The sequence below is a fragment of the Lytechinus pictus genome, chromosome 1, assembly GCF_037042905.1.
Source record: "Lytechinus pictus isolate F3 Inbred chromosome 1, Lp3.0, whole genome shotgun sequence".
Classification (NCBI taxonomy): domain Eukaryota; kingdom Metazoa; phylum Echinodermata; class Echinoidea; order Temnopleuroida; family Toxopneustidae; genus Lytechinus; species Lytechinus pictus.
In genome coordinates this window covers 39,275,368-39,293,736 of record NC_087245.1, presented here as the reverse complement: position 1 = coordinate 39,293,736, position 18,369 = coordinate 39,275,368, and the positions used below count along the sequence as shown (strand labels likewise).

The 18,369-nt window shown below is 36.3% G+C and overlaps 1 protein-coding gene across 2 annotated transcripts; it reads right to left on the bottom strand.

The window, feature by feature from the left end:
* Positions 1 to 1,387: 1,387 nt before the first annotated feature.
* On the bottom strand, positions 1,388 to 18,300 carry LOC129262582 (uncharacterized). Of its 2 annotated transcripts, none has more exons than XM_054900722.2 (6): positions 18,123 to 18,300; positions 9,775 to 10,249; positions 7,149 to 7,290; positions 4,959 to 5,153; positions 4,468 to 4,635; positions 1,388 to 2,128 (listed from the first exon to the last, which is right to left on the bottom strand). In XM_054900722.2, the coding sequence occupies exons 2-6, from the start codon at positions 9,916 to 9,918 to the stop codon at positions 1,626 to 1,628; spliced, it is 1,152 nt and encodes a 383-aa protein (XP_054756697.2). In that variant the 5' UTR covers positions 9,919 to 10,249; positions 18,123 to 18,300; the 3' UTR covers positions 1,388 to 1,625. The 2 variants fall into 2 exon arrangements, with proteins under 2 accessions (XP_054756697.2, XP_054756704.2); XM_054900729.2 differs by lacking the exon at positions 18,123 to 18,300 and adding an exon at positions 17,787 to 18,020.
* Between the last annotated feature and the right edge of the window lie 69 nt (positions 18,301 to 18,369).

Here is an 18,369-nt window from a genome sequence, read left to right as displayed (position 1 = left end):
ATCTTATTCTCTTCTCTTCTTTTTGTTATATGATATTTTGATTTGGCCCAAGTAGAGGATAGAGTATCGGCCAATTTCAATTTAATAATATATTATATTCGAACGTAGTTTATCTTTGTAATTGTTTAAAAAAAATATTTAAGTCTGGAAATCATGGTTTTTGGATATCGGATATCATATCAAGGTGCCGTGACCGAGTGGTCTAAAGGCCACCGCACACCTTACGACTGTTCGCGATCCGATTTTGGAACAAATCGCATTTTGCTCTTTTTCTGAAAATGTGAATGGAACATATCATTTTATTTGAGATTAAAAATAATTGAAAGAATACTAATATAACCATTTTGAAAGATTGAAAGCCTTTATTTTGGAGTGAAGGCCAAATCAGTTTCAAATCGTAGCCAATCGTACGACTGCTATGACGTCATGACGACTAGATATTAAATTTGCTTTTGTTCTGAGAAAGATGATAGCATAGTCACAGATTCAAACATAGGTATTAGTACGATGATTTCGAACCTAACACAGTAAGATATTCCAAGTCTCAATATTAGCATCAAATTCTACTACGTTTTATTCCAAAATTGAGTTGCAGACCAATCGCAAGGTGTGCGGTCGCCTTAAGGCGCCTGATTGTACATGGAAAGTCCGTGGTTCGATCCCGGTCGGCCGCGGCACCTATGCCCATGCGCAAGGCATTTAATCGACAATGCTCTTATATCCTGCATTCAAATAAATGGAAATGAAATCCGCATTTCCCTGCATGCTCAGCCATCTGGCATATATCATCCATTTCTACAAAATCTTACAGGACAAGGGTATGCATGAATCCGCTCGTCTCAAACCCTTAGTTCTTGAAACCAATGGAAAGTTCGTCTTCTTTCGTTGTATGGTATCGGCCATTGGGTTATAGAGTGAAAGCAATGAATGGAAGCTTTTCGTTTCTACTTTCGTTATATGGTATGATATTTTACAATGACCGATTATGATCACTGTCGTTTACCTGGGATCGAACAGTTTAACTTCGATTTTCACATCTGCATACCCTTTATAGACGTAACAAACGTATCAGAAGGCTTAAAAATCTGGGTTTGCACCAATTCATGCTTTGCACCATTAAAGTTTCTGTGAAATAATTCGTTATATGCTACAGTAACGGTGGACTGCTTGGTGGTGACGTGCTTTGAAATGTAAAGTAGGGCTTGATGTCAAAATCGAAAACTTGCTGGTTGATCAAAGTCCCTAAATTATATGATTAGTTAAGAATCCCCCCAAAAATAATAATAAATAAAAAATAATTATAATAATAAATAAATAAAATAATAATAATAATAATAAAAACTCAACTCCATTAATTTGAAAAACATGCTCTTCACTCAGGATCATTCGTTCATTCGTGTTTATTTTGTACAAATTTTCACTTTTCAGACTAACGTTATATATGTCTGATATCTATATAACATTTATATCGCCTCTTCTTAAATTGGTATAATCATGAAGAGTCGGGTATCATTTGCAAGAAGTATAAATATATCTGATGTTATCAAGCACGCATTGAGATGAAGGGAGAACATTCAACCAAACCGAAGTTTCCAAAATTTGTAGGAGTTCCATTTGATTGGAGATCATGCCTTGCCATTTTGCTTCCCGAACCCCCACGTCGAAGGATTGTTGAATGAAAACGAAGAAACTGTTCCAAAGAGCGATTTCGGTGGGGCTATGTCGTCGTCATCGTCATCATCCAACTTGATATCAGTCCAAGCAGGGGGTTGTACATCGCTCTCGGTGTCCTCGCTCTCGAGCTCGTCCGAGTCGCTCGTGTCATTCATATCGAAGGCGGCGTTGTTGAATTCGAACGAGTTGCCGTTGTTGTACAGCGGTGACGGTGGTGGTAAGGGAGGTGGATTATTTTCCTTCATGCGTTTCTCTAAGGCAGACAGACTTGGCCTGCCGTATGTGGAGTCTCGCTTTTGATATCTGCCTGATACCACGCCATGTGCGTGACCGTTGGCGCTGATGTCGTTGGCCCGACTTCTGATGTCGGGAACAGATCTCGAAGCTCGGAGGGTGGAGCCCGACCTGGATCGCGTCTCGTCTTCGACACCGATCGGAATGAGTCGTTTAATCACTAAATAAAAAAATAACAAAAATATAGTATTAAAAGTCATTTATCTTCATCAGTCGACATCAAATCTCTTCAACATCACTCGTCATCACATCTCGTCAAAATCAGTTGTCGTCATCATCATCCATTACAATTAATCGACATCATACCTCATCAACATCACTCATCCCCATCACTTGTCACCATATCTCGTCAACATCACTCGTCACCATCACACGACACCCCTACCCGTCCACATTACTTGTCACTATCATCTGTCACCTCCAGTCGACATCACATCTCATCAATGTCACTTGTTACTTGAAAGCACAGCTCGTCAAATCACTTGTCACCATCACCCTCACTAATAATTTTTTATAAATCACATCTCGTCCGTTGAAGTCACTTTTTGTCCTCATCACCCAGCACTATCACTTAAAATTTCTCGGCAACATCACTTGTCATCATTATCATCAATTACCATCAGTAGACATAACATTTCGTCTAATTCTCTTGTAAGCATCACTCATCACCACATCCCGTCATCGTCTCGTGTCACCATCTTCCATCACCATTAGTCGACATCAAATCTCGTCAACATCATCCAGCACCATCACTCGACACCACATATAGTCTACATCACTCGTCACCGACACATATCATCATCAATCGACAGCACATGTGGTCAGCACGACTAGTCACCTTCACTTGACAACGATCTCGTCAAAATCAATTATCACCGTTACTCGACACCACCACATCTCGTCAACATCACTTTTTACCATCACTCGACTCGACATCTCGTCAAAATCACGTCACACCATCAATCGACATTAAATGTCGTCAAAAGGACTTGTTACTATCATCCAGCACCATCACTCAACACAAAATCTCGTCAACATCACTCGTCAAAATCACCAATCCCACCATTTACACCGTAACCTAGCACCATCACTCGTCAATTTCGTCAACATCACTTCTCACCACAATCCAGCACGATCACTTGAACTAATATCTCGTCAACATCACTTGACAAAATCAACCATAATCCTTTCTCGACATCACATCTCTTCATCATCACTCATCATCGTCATCACTCTTCACTACATTTCGTCAACATCACTCGTCAGTCGTCACCATCACTCGACACCAAAATTTGCCAACACTTGTCACTATCTCTCGACACTACATCTCGTTAACATCACTTGCAACATTATTCAACATCACCTCTCTGCAATACAATTTGGTCACCGCCATTCATAAACATCACTCGACACATATTGTCACGATCATTTATCGGTATAATAAAGTGCTACTGCGCCTGAAATTAACAACCCCTGACAAAGACAATAAAAACACATTGACCCCCTCACCCATCACTTGTCCTTTTTTCAAACAATCGCATGCACAGTTACGAAGAATGCATATAACATTTCCATTCATTTGATTCTAGGATAACAGACATCATGATTCGATCAATAATCAAACACTCGACATAACTCGTCACTATCAACCGACAAACTTATACAAGCTTACATATCGTCGACAAAACTTATTCAGATTCAAATAATTCAAATAATCGCCACTCTCTCTATTCATTATCTTTTGACACATCATATTCATTTGGCAGCATCACCATGCCTTGATCAAATCATTTTACATTCAACATAACTCTAACCACTATCACTGTGTTGGTATACCATGTATTCACAACTCGGCCCTATACCATTAACGGCCTCCTGTTAGAACTGGTCAGTCTCAAGCAATGCCTAGTTCAGCACCATCGTCACCAATACTGGACGAAATCACACAATATATTTTTGCTCGCCAACATACATTCAATATGCATTGCTTCCATCATTCGATATGACATCTTCCACATGAATTGTCTCTTCCCATCATCATTCATTCATTCGTTCATCATCATCATCATCACCATCCGAATCCTCATCACCACCACCATCGCCGTCGACATTATCATGTATCTCCCTACCATTTCTCATTTCCTACACCACCACTAATCAACATATGATGTTATAATCATTCCTTGATATGCTCATTCAACACAGTAACTCGTCACAACCACTCGTCATATTCTCTCATCGTGATTTCCATGCGCTCGTCAAAATAACTACATTTTGATTTTAATAATCGACAGCCTCTCTTCCAAAATCTATCGTCTCATTTTGATCATCACTCGTCGTCATAACTCATGAATATATTTTGTTACTACATATAATATCACATTGCACTTGTTCTTTTTTCATGTATCGCAATTATTCTAACTCCTCTATATCAATTACAAGTTAGAGATTACTACTAACATCTACGTCTGTCTGTTTTTTACAATAAATTTGTCAAACCTTGAGCGTCGACGGCACCTCCAAACCGGACATCTTTAGCGACCTTGTCAGCGAGTTTATTCTGCAGTTTCTTAAACTGTGATTCTCTACCAGGCTGTGGTCCTAGGGCTAACGAGACCTCTAGATCGGAATGGTCAGGGATGTTGAGTACCGTTGTATCAAGCTCACCTGAATGAAAGGCAACAAAGAAGGCTGAACTTTAATTGGATTACTTGAAAGACTCAAATATCAAACCATTAGTTCGGTGTCGATTTCAAGGATTTTAATCACAAGGAGATATTTTAATGAATGTACTTTGTTAACATGGGAAAATGTGATAATGAAATGCTGTCATCTATGTCACCTACAAATCTAGTCGACATCATTTCTGACCATCATTCGACACCATCAGTCGACAATAATGAATGTACTTTGATAACATTGGAAACATGTGACAACGAAACGTTCGCTCATTTGTCACCTACAATTCTTGGGCAAAATTAATCCCTCACCAAAGTTTACAGCATTTCCTTGAAGATATACTTCTTCCTCTAGTTGCTGCAAGTCGATAGGCCCTGATAATAGATCGATACCGATGAGATTTAAGACGATATCGTTGTGACGGAGGTCGTTTGGAAGTTTGACCTTATGCGGGAGTTGGTAGTTGCGTACTAGATCGGTGAGCTGCATTCGTTTCAATTTCCTGACTAAAATCATGGCGGGAAGGTTAAAAAGAAAGGAACATGGGAAAATGTGTTATCAATAAATAGTACAACTTGTAAGGAATGTTTACAAGTACTACTTGGTCACATGTCACGTAACGTCGATAATGAACAAAATGATATCACATTACAAACTGGCAACCGTTTATTATTTTAATATGTGGCTTGATAGCTGACATTGTTTCATATAAAACTGAACACAGGGTATTCTGTTTCGAAAGAAAGGCTTTAAAAAAATATACTGGGTAAGTGAATGAGGAGAAAGACGTAGAGGTTAATGAGCAGGGGTAAAGCAAAAACAAAAATCCATTTATTTTCCATTTCCTTTCTTTTTTATTATTTTATTTATTTATTTATTTAAAAATCTTTATACAGGAAAAACATATTCAGATATTATTATTGGCTTGGTCGTTGAAATTTTGGGGACAGAGCCCACCAACCCTCCCTCCACCGGTACGCAAGTGAGTAAAACTCTGATGAAACCGACTCCAGGATTCCGTTTCATAAAGATATGCAAAATATTTATAAGAGATATAACAGTCTATCAGATTGAAGGATTTCAGTAGCTTTTAACACTTATTGCACATTTGTTATTATAACACGTTTTATGAAACGGGGACCTGGGACCTGTTTCATAAAGGACCTGCAACTGTTGTAACTTTGCCATAATAGCAACTATCATGGTAACAGGGCTCAGCAGCTAATCAGAATCAAGGTTACCATGGTAGTCGCCATAATAACAAAGTGACAACAGTCGCAGGTCCTTTATGAAACGGGCCCCAGACCGATACTTACATTATTTTCAATTACATATTATTGATTAGTTTGTAGTTGGTTTTGTTGGCGTTACTGCTACATTAAATAGAATGGTTCCACGATTTTTCTTTCTGGCGACAATTGTTAAGGTGGAAAAACTGCACGTTGACCTCCCAAATCCTATATAAACCCTATCCATAATCAAAACATTATTCAGGACCAAAATCACATTCCTAACTCTATGCCCTCGGAGCAAATGTCACATGAGCATATGTCGTGTCACCAATGGAAAGTGATCGATTCTACAGCTACACTACCAATCTCGAATACTACAGACCTTTAGGTTAAGTCACACCAAAGAACAGACTCAAAACCGACCGATAGTGGGCGATTAGGAGCAACGCAATAGTTTTGATCGGGCTTAAGTTGGTTTCGCTAGTGTCAACCAGAAAGCATTTCAGGACAGGGCTTGGCAGACATTATATCCAACAAGTCCTATTTATCCGACAGTTGCCATAGTAATAGTGCCTTTCAACCATTAAGAATCAAGGAAAGATGTCAGATCTGTGGGGCGTTTCATAAAAGGACTTGTCGGACGTTTTATCCGACAGTTACCATAGCAACAGCGGTTCTCAGTCAATCAGAGTCAGGAGAAGTTGTCAGATCTGACAACTTGTCGGATGAAAATGTTATTGAAACGCTCCCAGGGATAGCATTACTTCATTATTCGAAGTTGCACAATCTTATACCCCCGTCACACTTATTCGGAATCAGCAGGAATCGAGCAGAAGCTGGAGAAAAAAAATATTCAAAAAATCTAGAAATTTTTGGGAGGAACTTATGAATTCATCAAACTGGAGTTGAAATTCAGTAAATTGACCAGGTGTATCATCATACACTAGTCAAAATGAACCGCAATGGAGTCAGATTGATAATTCGTGCTACGTTCTTGGACATTCTAGGGGCATTCTAAATATTCTGACTGCATTCTGAGTGCATTCGAAATATTTTTGTCATTTCTTTTGGCCGTCCCGAAGGTTTTGGTCATTTTCAAAACATTCGAGGGGTATTCTCGAACGATGTTGGAAGTAGATTTAAATGACCGATTGGTGGTCAAACAATAGTCCTTTCATTCAGGCCAATTCTGCTTGATTCGGAATAAGTGTGATGGGGGCTTTATCGGTCAGAAGTCGATTTGCTAGGTATGACTGAGGCACTACTTACATGTCCCCCTAATGGACCCCGATTTGTTCTTTGGCATCACTTCGAAGTCCAATGGGAACGATAATGGTATGCTGATTAGCCTGTCTTTGGCGTCCTTGGCAACCACACGGTTCTGGGTGTGAATACGAGCTATTCTGATCACCTGTATAAAAATGGTAAAAATGATTTAAAAAGATGATGCATTCGTTGTTCCAATTTTTGCATATCGTAGAGGTGTTGACCGTTTGCTGCATATGGGCATCTAGGTTTTAGAAGGATCTTTCCCCAATGCAAACGCTCTTGTGAATTAGTGTAGCTACCATTCTTTAGCATTCAACTGAAGACGTATATGCTCCTTTTCAAATTGTCATTATTTCGTCTTGCCAAGTTATGCCGCAATTGCACCGGTGAAACAAATTCCAGGGGCCCGTTTCATCAAGACTTACAACTGTGGTTACGTGGTTCATCAGCCAATCAAAAATCAGGTTTCCATGGATGTTACCATAAATGGTAAAGTTACCATAGTTGTGTTTTTGGAACGGACTCCACATAGACCAAAGCTTTCACATTATTTCTACCGACATATCGGTTGGTTTAGAGTCGGGTTTTATTATTTATTTTTGTGCATGTGTGTGTGAGGAAGAGGGTGAGTGTGTGGAAGAGGGTGAGGGTGATTGTGTGGAGGTGCCGTGGCCAAGTGGTCTAAGGCGCCTGGCTATACATGGAAAGTCCGGGGTTCGATCCCGACCGCGGCACTTATGCCCGTGAGCAAGACATTTAATCTACAATGCTCTTTTATCCTGCTTTCAAATAAATGGAAATGATATATGCATTATTGGTAACTAGGTGTGCACTTGTTAAAAAAAAGTGAGGGTGTGTATGACTGCATAGCATTATAATCATTATAGACAAACAACTGAAAAGAGGGATACCGACAGGGGCCGCGGAAGCGGGGGGGGCTGGGGTGCTTCAGCCCCCCCCCCCCACCCCACTTTTTTCCAAAACCGTGTACAAAAACGTAAAAATTACCATATAATTGTGATTTTTTGCATGGTCAGCCCCCCCCCCCCCCACTTTTGGCTCAGCCCCCCCCCCCCACTTTGAAAACCGTTCCGCGGCCCCTGACCGAGAGAGAGAGAAAGCGAGGGGTGGGGAGACAGAGAGATTACACATACATGATAGAAACTAAATTGAATCCAGTCTCTTTGTATGAATAGAATGCGGCTGAAAAGGATATTGAATTTAAATTAGTTTTCCTGCTGCCGATTGCATACTGACAAAGAAAAGAAACTGCATGGGGTATGGTGAAAGGAACGTGTACAGACAAATAGAAAAGAAAATTTCTGTCACACAGTGCTATCAATATCATTCGCATATCATAAACGAATAAACGAATCAATAAATATTTTTTTAAATTATTGTGCACTGTAATCTCGTGTCACCTATTTTCTTGTATATTATCTGAAGATTTGTCATTGAGAAAACAGTTGTACATTAGCAAATTCATTTATGAGGTAATAGAAATTGAGATAAAGAAATCTGTAAATATTCCGAACGATCATAACCATGAACCTACTAACTAAGACATGACAATCTAATATGTAATTGATTATATTTTTATTTGTATTGTCTTGGTACCGTAGCCCGTAGGGATCAATAATGTATGGGATCGCATTTATGGGGAGAGAAACAATTGGGATGGAGGACAAGGATTTGTTCCTAAAACATAATGTACGTTTTTAGAACTCTAAATAAATTATTTGATTTGATTTGATTTATTTATTTCCGTCTCACAATTGTACATAATATGATAAACATAACATAACAAGGTCGAAAATACTACAAGACAAAATATAATATATATAACATAATCATAGATTTAAGGAACACAATTCAGTAAATAAAGATATCTCAAATGACATTTGTATTTAAAAGTAAAACGGAGGGACTTGCCGGAAAAAAAGCAAAGCTTGTATACAAGAGACAAGCCCCTATCTTAGTTACATTACAAAATTACAACAAATAAATATTGGGTCTTAATAATAATTTTGTTTAAAAATAAATACAAACAATTTTTGTGCACTTGACAAAAACGTAACTAATGGATCGTGTGAGAAAAAATTACGTTTTACAATATCATAAGGGAGGATGGAGGTGAGGGGTGGAAGACAGGAGGGACAGAGGAGTGCAGTACACTAAGTAGAAAGAAAGAAGAAGGCGGGCAGCAGGAGCAGGTACTTTGGCTAATTGCAATTTTAAGAAGAAAATAAATAAAATAAAACGAATAATATACATGACTATGTATATAATATGAGCGCATATAATACGCATATACACAAAATTATGTGTCTCACTTTTTGGAAGGAAGCGTAGGGGAAGATTTATTTTCATATTCAAAGTGTAATAAAATTTTATTTCGAATTGAAATTGAAATTACAAATTGAAATTGGAATTTTGATTGAAATCAAAACAAAATTGAAATTGTAATCAAAATAAAATTGAAATTAAAAATTGAAAATGGGCTTAAAATTTGAATTTAAATATACGTTGAGATTGAGATTAAAATAAAGATTTAATTACTTTGCTATATAGAGATATAATAATATAGCATTAAGGAGTATATAGAATGATTTGGGCCTATACCGACCTGTCCTTGGCTTAATGAATCTTCTTCCCTCAATGAACAGTGTCCTTGTTTCACCATAGCAATGATGGGTGTCTTACAGTACGTCATCAACTCCCTCATGTTATACGTCTCCGGCGACCATGACACCGACCGCGCAATATCCATGATGACCACAGGAACGGACCGTTTCAAAATGCTTCTCGCGTCAAAGGGCGTGACTCGAACCACGAAAAGGTGACGGGACAAACGTTGTTTTATCAAAGAGATCTAAATTTCTAGCGTTTGAAATGGAACTAGGAAATCATCCATTGAAAGGGTTTCTGACGCCCTTGGCAAGGGGGATTTGGTTATATCTTGATCTAGTTTTTATTAATATTTGTTTTTCCTTATCAGTATACGAAACATTCCATGTCGAAGAATTCATGAGTTCTGTTGATCGCTCGAGAAACAAACGTGACTTTATTTTTGATATTGGGTGTCATTTTGAGACGGTTATCTGCAATGAAAAAAAATACGAAAATAGTTAACATTCTCTAATAAAAAATACTATGGTAGCGTGGTCAATTGGTTCTATAAATATTATTAAACAATTCTTTGTAAGACAACTCTAAAACATGCTAGGGTCACGAAGAATAACGTGAGTGGGTCATCATAATTGACATTCTATAAGTGGGTACAACTGTCCACACTTACAACCCTTTCATATAACCATGCTCTTGAGTAAGCTTGATCAATTAACTCTGGACATCAGCATAAAGGCGACCGCACACCTTATGATTGATCTGCGACTCGATTTCAGAATAAAATGTAGTAGAATTTGATGCTAATATTGAGACTTATAATATTTTACTGTGTAATGTTCGAAATCGTCGTACGAATACCTATGTTCAAATCTGTGACTACGGCTATCATGCTTCTTAGAATAAAAGCGAATTTGATATCTAGTCGTAAAGACGTCATAGCAGTCGTACGATCGACTACGATTTGAAACTAACTTGGTCTTTAATCCAAAATAAAGGCTTGCAATCTTTCAAAATGGTTATATTAGTGTTCTTTCAATTAATTTTAACCTCAAATAAAATGGTATGTTCCATTAACATTTTCAGAAAATGAGCAAAATGCGATTTGTTCCAAAATCGGATCGCGAACAGTCGTAAGGTGTGCGATGGCCTTAAGATGTAAAGGTCTTGCATATCACGCATATGATATAAGAATATAGCAATTAAAATACTGTATGAAAACATGCCCTTCGAAGGGGCCAGTGTGACCAAAATAAAAATAATTCCAAACAAAAATACTCAAACGGGCATTCTTTTATTTGAACATGTCCTGTCATCGTTACAAGAGATTATCATGGCCATTTCACACTCCATTTCGTCAAAGTTGACCCATCATAATCTTTTTTCCTCGTCTATATATTTCATCTGCTAAATCCAACAAATACCATCCCGTGTCCACATTTATTTTTGTACCAATGCCATAATCAGATGTTACCAAAGTCTCCCCAATATTATTTTAACATGAATGATTTTGTACCATTCATATCAAACTAGAAATTGTATCATTTACCACCCTTTCTTGTCACGTACAGTTTTAACTGGGTTTTATCTGGGTTTTTTTTCTTCTTTTTTGGACCACTCTTTTGGAATCAAATTCCTAACTTTGTTGAATTATGTAAATCTCTTAATCAGTTTCAAAGTGCATGTCTCCAGGACGAAACACTTCTAAACACGGCTTTCCTTTCATTGTAATGATCTGCTTTCACCCCTCTCTTTCTTGGACTTAATCTTAATTATGTTATAATTATGATTATATTGTTATCGTTCTTGTGCTAATAATGTATTAATATGATACTTGTTATCAGTATGGGGCCAATTTATACAAGCAGCAGTTGTGTTCCTTTGACCCCTCCACATGTGAAATATATTTTAATGTTAAAGATTTGTATTTATATATATATATATATATATCCAGGCTACGTCTCTAGCTTCAATGCTTTTTGAGCTTCTTCGCCAATATATATATATATATATATATATATATATATCATATATATATATATATATATATATATATATATATATATATATATATATATATATATATATATTATTGTGGAAATAAAGTTGAATTGAAATTGAATTGAATTGAATTGAACATGCCGCACATTTAGCTATCCAGATCTAAATGACAAATGTTCGTTCTGAAAAAATAAAATGGGGGGAAATACATGTATAAAGTCTCGGTTTCCTCTTTCATAGATATCAATCGTCGGTTAAATATGTCAAATTGTGTACTTAAAAAGGAGCACATAGGTCACACAACAATGGCGATGATAATAATTGTAAGGCGTGTTGCTGTGTATCCTGTGCGTAAGGGAGTGTGTGATGGTGTGTGTGTGTGTGTGTGAAACCCTCTAACCCTCTCAGTCTAGTTTACGAAGTTATCTATGTGAGGAAAATAGCTGCATAACTTACTCATCAGAGCGTTGCCTCGTTCTATTGACTCGGGGAAATTGAATAAAGTATGAAAAATGTATTCAACAAAAAATTGAAAAGAATATGAGGGTTCGCCTCATGCAGTGAATTTATACAATACAGGGCGTGATTTGGGGGTGAAAATGGATAAGGGATATTGCACTGGTGTATAAGCTAGCTAGTGGTGTATGTTCTGCAATGGCAACTTGTAGTTTAATTGCAACATGGCCACTCGGGGTATTAGCTTATAGTGCCATGAAAGGGCAAAATATACAATTAATTGGTCCAAAAATAATGTTAAACGTGAGATTTCAACCTTTCTGTATCTGAAAGATTATGTTCATGCAACGAAAAGGAAAATACTTAAAATGTGACACTTGATTAAACCTACTAAAAAGGGGAAAATTTTGAGGGATAACCGTATGCGATTAAAATGATGGCCTTTGAATAGGCAAAGTCCACACGTTCTACCACCCTTTACTCCTGGGCAGCGTTTCATCAACATTATTCGTCTGACAAGTTCTCACATCTGGGGGGGGGGGGCTGTCAAATATATTGCTGTACACACGCGTACACAAAAAAAACCGCATTTAAAAGGGTGGTTTGTAAGTTTTGGACGCGGGCCGAGCGTGCACTCGTTAAGGGTATCAAAAACACCGATTTTCAAAAAAAAAGGGGCAGTTTTGAAAAACTGGTCAATGGTCAATCACAGGGTTAACGTATTTATGGTATGTTTTTTTCAAATTTTTTTTTAAGACTAGCCAAACGTGTTTAGTGTATGTTTTTTTCCCCCGGAGCTTTTTCCCCGGGGTCATAATCTGGCGACAACTTGTTTAGGGGCCAAAATGTGTAAATAAAGCCCGCGAAAAACTTGTTTAGGGGGTTATTTTGCACAGAGATAAGCTCATTTAGGGGGTGTTTGGAAATAATTTTGCCACATGTGTGTACGTGTGTACAGCAATAAATTTTGACTCCCCCCCCCCCCCGGTCTCACAACTGACACTTTCCTTGATTTTGATTGGCCGAGAAGCACCGTTCCTATGGTAGGCCTAACTGTCTGATTATAAAACAGGACTTGTCGAACAATTCCTTCATAAAACACTCCCAGAAATATTTGAAACTATATACCCAGTGTACCAGAGTCAATTTCCAAAGGGAAGTTCACGCTGTTCTATTACGACTTAAATATTTGGAATTCCATTTTATTATTACACGAGACAAAGAATAGTAGTTCTGAAAAATTCTGATTAAAAAACAGACCATTGAAGCCTTTTATCTCATTAATAAGAAGGAATTTGGTAAAATTCCTCTCTGCTACCCACTCATACTTAATGGAAATATCACGAGCACATAATTCCAGGTTTTTATTCATATATATACATAAGTTTAAGACTTTTAAGATGTTTTGTTAAGTACACAGCATTTGCGAATTGAAAAGAAATTCGTACTTGGGTAATACCATAATTAATTGAAGATATTTGTTATTCCTACGTGCTAATTTAATGTATATTCTTACATTGAAGCCCTCGCAGTCACTTTGGATTTTGAAGTTTATAAAGACATTAGTCACATTTAAAGACAAGTTAATATTTATTAATGTAAACATAAAACAAAGTCAATCGAAAATAAATTCATGAATTTATATCATCAATAAACCGATAAATAAGTACAATACAATTAGTTGGTCAACTCATTGTTCACATCTAATGTTTATAATGGTCATTCACTATTTTATTTGCCTATTCGATTATTCTATTTATTAAAAATATCCCACAATATTCCCCGTACGACAAAGCGTATTGTGTTAGAATTATTTTTATTTTACCAGAATTCCTCATTATATTAGTACTTCAATCAATAATGGGAGAGAAGAGTATAGACCTACATTGGATATCATCCATTTGTTTTTGGGGTTGTTATTTTATTTGTCGTGATAAGCCTATACATGTGTCAGTGTTATACACCGTGGAAATGACGAATAGTATACAACTATATCGGTCAAATCACAAGTTTCGGTTTTTCCGCTTTTTCTAAAGGTATGCAGTGTATGAAGCATGCAGTGTGTAAAGAGAGGGTGTGGTCTTTTGGTTTCATGACATTTTCTCCGGCGACAATTATTGCTCCGATGGAAAATCTGCACATTAAGCCAAACAGGGGGGGGGGTTCTTCTTTTTATTTGGCAACCAGTGAACTTGACTATTTTCGCCATCATGAATATCATATTATTAAAGGAGAATGAAACTCTTGGAGCAAGTTAGCTTTTGTGAAAGCAGAAAAATCAAAGAATAAGATCAACAAAAGTGAAATAGGACTAGCAATAGAAGAGTTATGAGCATTTAAATGTCGAGATTACTAATGCTATGGAGATCCTCCCATTGGCAATGCGACCAAGATCTATGATGTCACAGATGAACAACTCTCCCCTTTTGGACACTGAAAATATACCCAAAAACATATCTTTTTGCTCATTCTAATCATATGACAAACGATTCATCAATGATATAATGTTGTGAAACCTCTGTTCTTGTCCTCTCATAAAGAGAACACCTCACCTTGTGATAGACTCTATAAAAGTGAGAATATAAGTGAAATAAGTACTAAAGTAATGAGGGAGTTGTACGTGTGTGACATCACAGATCTTGGTCGCATTGCCAATGGGAGGAACTACATGGCATTAGTGATCTCAATATTCAAATGCTCATAACTTTTTTATTATTCATTCAATCTTCCTCAAACTTTCAACAATATGTTTCTTTGATTTTTCTCTTTGATATGGATTCAGCTGGTTTCAAGGGTTTCATTCTCCTTTAACGGTTGTTTTCTTTGAAAAAAAAAGTAAATGAATAAAGTAAAATTCAAATATTTATTTCTAAATCTTCATATTATTCTTGACTCAAGACTCTATTGCATTTTTAATTCTAACCCTGTGCTCTATGAGATATTAAGACCCGAACAAATGTCGGGTCACCGGTCTTTTTTATACATCTGGTTGATATTTCTTTCCGGTCTCAATATTATACCATACACTTGCTTAGACATGTTAGAGATGGGGAGGGACCTTATAATTAGTGCCATGACCCCCCCCCCCCCCAACAAAAAAAAAGATAAATAAATAAAATGATTTTTTTTTTTAAATCATGACCAAGAAAAAAAGGGAAAGGAAGGAAAGGGAAAATGGTGAAATGTGATATATATTTTTTTGAATTTTATGTCAAATTCTATCACAAAATTTAATTTTTTGGGATATAAATTAGGACAAAATAATTTACTCACTCGCTTCGGTCGAATGCAGCCTTTTAGAACGTTTGCCCAATACCGTTGGTAAATGTATCATTTTTTCATTCACTTTTATTGATATATGGTTTTCCGGTATTCAAGAACAAAATGCTACTTGAGATAATTTCATTCTTATTTAGAATTCAATGAATTTATCCGACTAAAGATAATTTTTGTTGGGAGCAGAAGGGGATATTGACTAATAGTATACTACTGCTACTACTACTACTACTACTTCTACCACCACTACTACTACTACTACTACTACTACTACTACTACTACTACTACTACTACTACTACTACTCCTAGTACTCCTGCTACTACTATTACTACTACTACTACTACTACTACTATACTACTACTACTACTACTACTATATTACTACTACTACTCCTAGTACTCCTGCTACTACTATTACTACTACTACTACTACTATACTACTACTACTACTACTACTGATACTACTACCACTACTACTACTACTACTACTACTACTACTACAACAACTAATAATAATTCTAATAATAATGATATTAATAATGATAATAATAATACTTCTACTACTACTGATAATTTATTTATACACTTCACATTTCTTCTTTTTCTCATTCTCCTCCTCCTCCTCTTCTTCTTCTTCTTCTTCTTCAAAGCGACTTAAATGTGACGGCATATTTTTTTCTTATTCGAATCACCGGGGGTTTTATACAATTACACGTCTCTCATTTTAGAAAGTCCTCTCCCCTCTGTTTTTCCTTTTCTCATTTTTTTCCTTTTTCTTCTCTTTCCCATTTTCACTCCTTGGAAAGTCATTGTGTGGGATGCCCCCTGCCCCTACCCCATATATGACGTCGCTCCTGAGTGTAACAAAGTAAAATAAAAGTTTCTGTACATCATGATGACATTCTCAACATCTCAATTTCTAAATTCACACTTCTCTCTCCCCCAAATCAAGATGTTATAATGGAAAAGAAACTAAAATCGATGCCTTCGCTATTTTATTGATTTCTAGGTGGTAATATAAAGCGACCTTGCATGAGCATAACCAATTCTGAAAGTAAATGATAAACATATAAAATGATATTTACGTTGTGATTGTGAGTGTGTGGGTGTGTGTGTGTATGTATTTTTGTTTGTAGTGCGTTGGGAAGGGGCACGAAACCTCACATGTTCATGCAGTATGTTTAGATTTACAATAATATTATTACAACATCCAGTAAGATATCGTTTGGCAAACCTCAAAATGCATTTTTTGTTCAAAGGATAAAAGAATCTAATGAATGATAACACGATTGATCAATCTCTATCCATTCAAATAATTCGTCCAATCGCAAAATCTTCAAATGGAATCAGTATTTTCGATGTAATAACATTTAATCTTCTCATAAAGACATTTTTCATAAAGCTTTAAAATGTATTGTTACCACTATATTGCTTTTGAATTCAATCAACTTTCTTACCAAAACAATTGTTACACGTTATTCTACTCATAACAATATTTAAAGAACTTATTTATTTTCTTGCTGCGCACAAGCTTATTATTAAGTATAATATTGAAAAGGCCTATAATAACTCCTCATGCTAAAGCTGAAATATTAATTTTATAGAATTCTTGAAGTGGTATTATGGAATTGGCTCTGATAACACAATCATTCCCGTAGAGAATGTGCTCGTTCAATCATTATGATACTTAACCCAGTAGCAGCAGCAACAGCAATAGTAGTAGTAGTAGTAGTATAGTAGTAGTAGTAGTAGTAGTAGTAGTAGAAGTCTAGGTAGTAGTAGTAGTAGTAGTAGAAGTAGTAGTAGTAGTAGTAGTAGTAGTAGTAGTATAGGTAGTAGTAGTAGTAGAAGTAGTAGTAGTAGTAGTAGTAGTAGTAGTAGTAGTAGTAGTAGTAGTAGTAGTAGTAGTAGTAGTAGTAGTAGTAGTAGTAGTACTAGTAGTAGTTAGTAGTAGTCTACTACTACTACTACTACTACTACTACTACTACCTATACTACTACTACTACTACTACTACTACTACTACTACTACTACTATAGTAGTAGTAGTAGTAGTAGTAGTATATAATCGGTAGTAGATAGGTATATACGCATCAATAATAGTGAGGTTTTTAGTTGAATATGGCAGAATATTTAACAGTATGGAGTAGGCCTATCTTATATAGTTTTTTCCTTTTATTTCTTTTTCTACATTTCTTTTTTTTTTAAAGAAACAACGACATATCATTCTAACATATTTCATTATTTATAGGTAAACAATGTACGTGATTTTATACTTACCTTTACTGAAGTCAGAAAGTCTTGGAACACATGCATACTCGGAAATAAAATAATTCCTACTCATAGTACATGGGATTCTTCTATCGTACACCCGTGTGACTCAAAACATGAAGCTCATGTGACGCTTAATTCATATATAGAGGCATTATACGACGTAATTCGCGTCCTCGTTTATTTCAATGCAGGAGCACTTTGTAAAAGAGCCCTTTTCTTATTCATGTCGGGATCATGTTCAACAAGCCTTTTCTATTCTTCTCATTCGCATTCACCACAGAACAAACACTTCTGTGTCAATTTACTACTCTGTTGAATAAAACGATCAATAGTTTAACCTACCTTATATCTCCTCTTGGGTTTTCCATTTCTTGTTTCATTTTCCGCCATAAAATGTTCAGGAATTCAAAAACGAAGTTAAATGCAAGAGACTTTCAAGATACTTGAGAGTAGTTTGGAATCATAGTAAGATGTAGATATATTGATATTACACCCTACACCAAGCAAGTCTTTTATTTTCACATAGGCCAACAGTATATAGTGGAAGCAAAAAGTAACTTGGGAGACTACATTCAATAATAGGGGTATA

Excerpts from the sequence above, each read along its gene's own strand:
- LOC129262582 (XM_054900722.2), bottom strand. The coding sequence starts at position 9,918 with ATGGATATTGCGCGGTCGGTGTCATGGTCGCCGGAGACGTATAACATG. Across the intron at positions 4,636-4,958 it reads AGGAAATGCTGTAAACTTTG|GTGAGCTTGATACAACGGTA; the intron begins GTGAGGGATTAA and ends CCTTTCATTCAG. Across the intron at positions 2,129-4,467 it reads AGGTGCCGTCGACGCTCAAG|TGATTAAACGACTCATTCCG; the intron begins GTTTGACAAATT and ends TTTTTTATTTAG.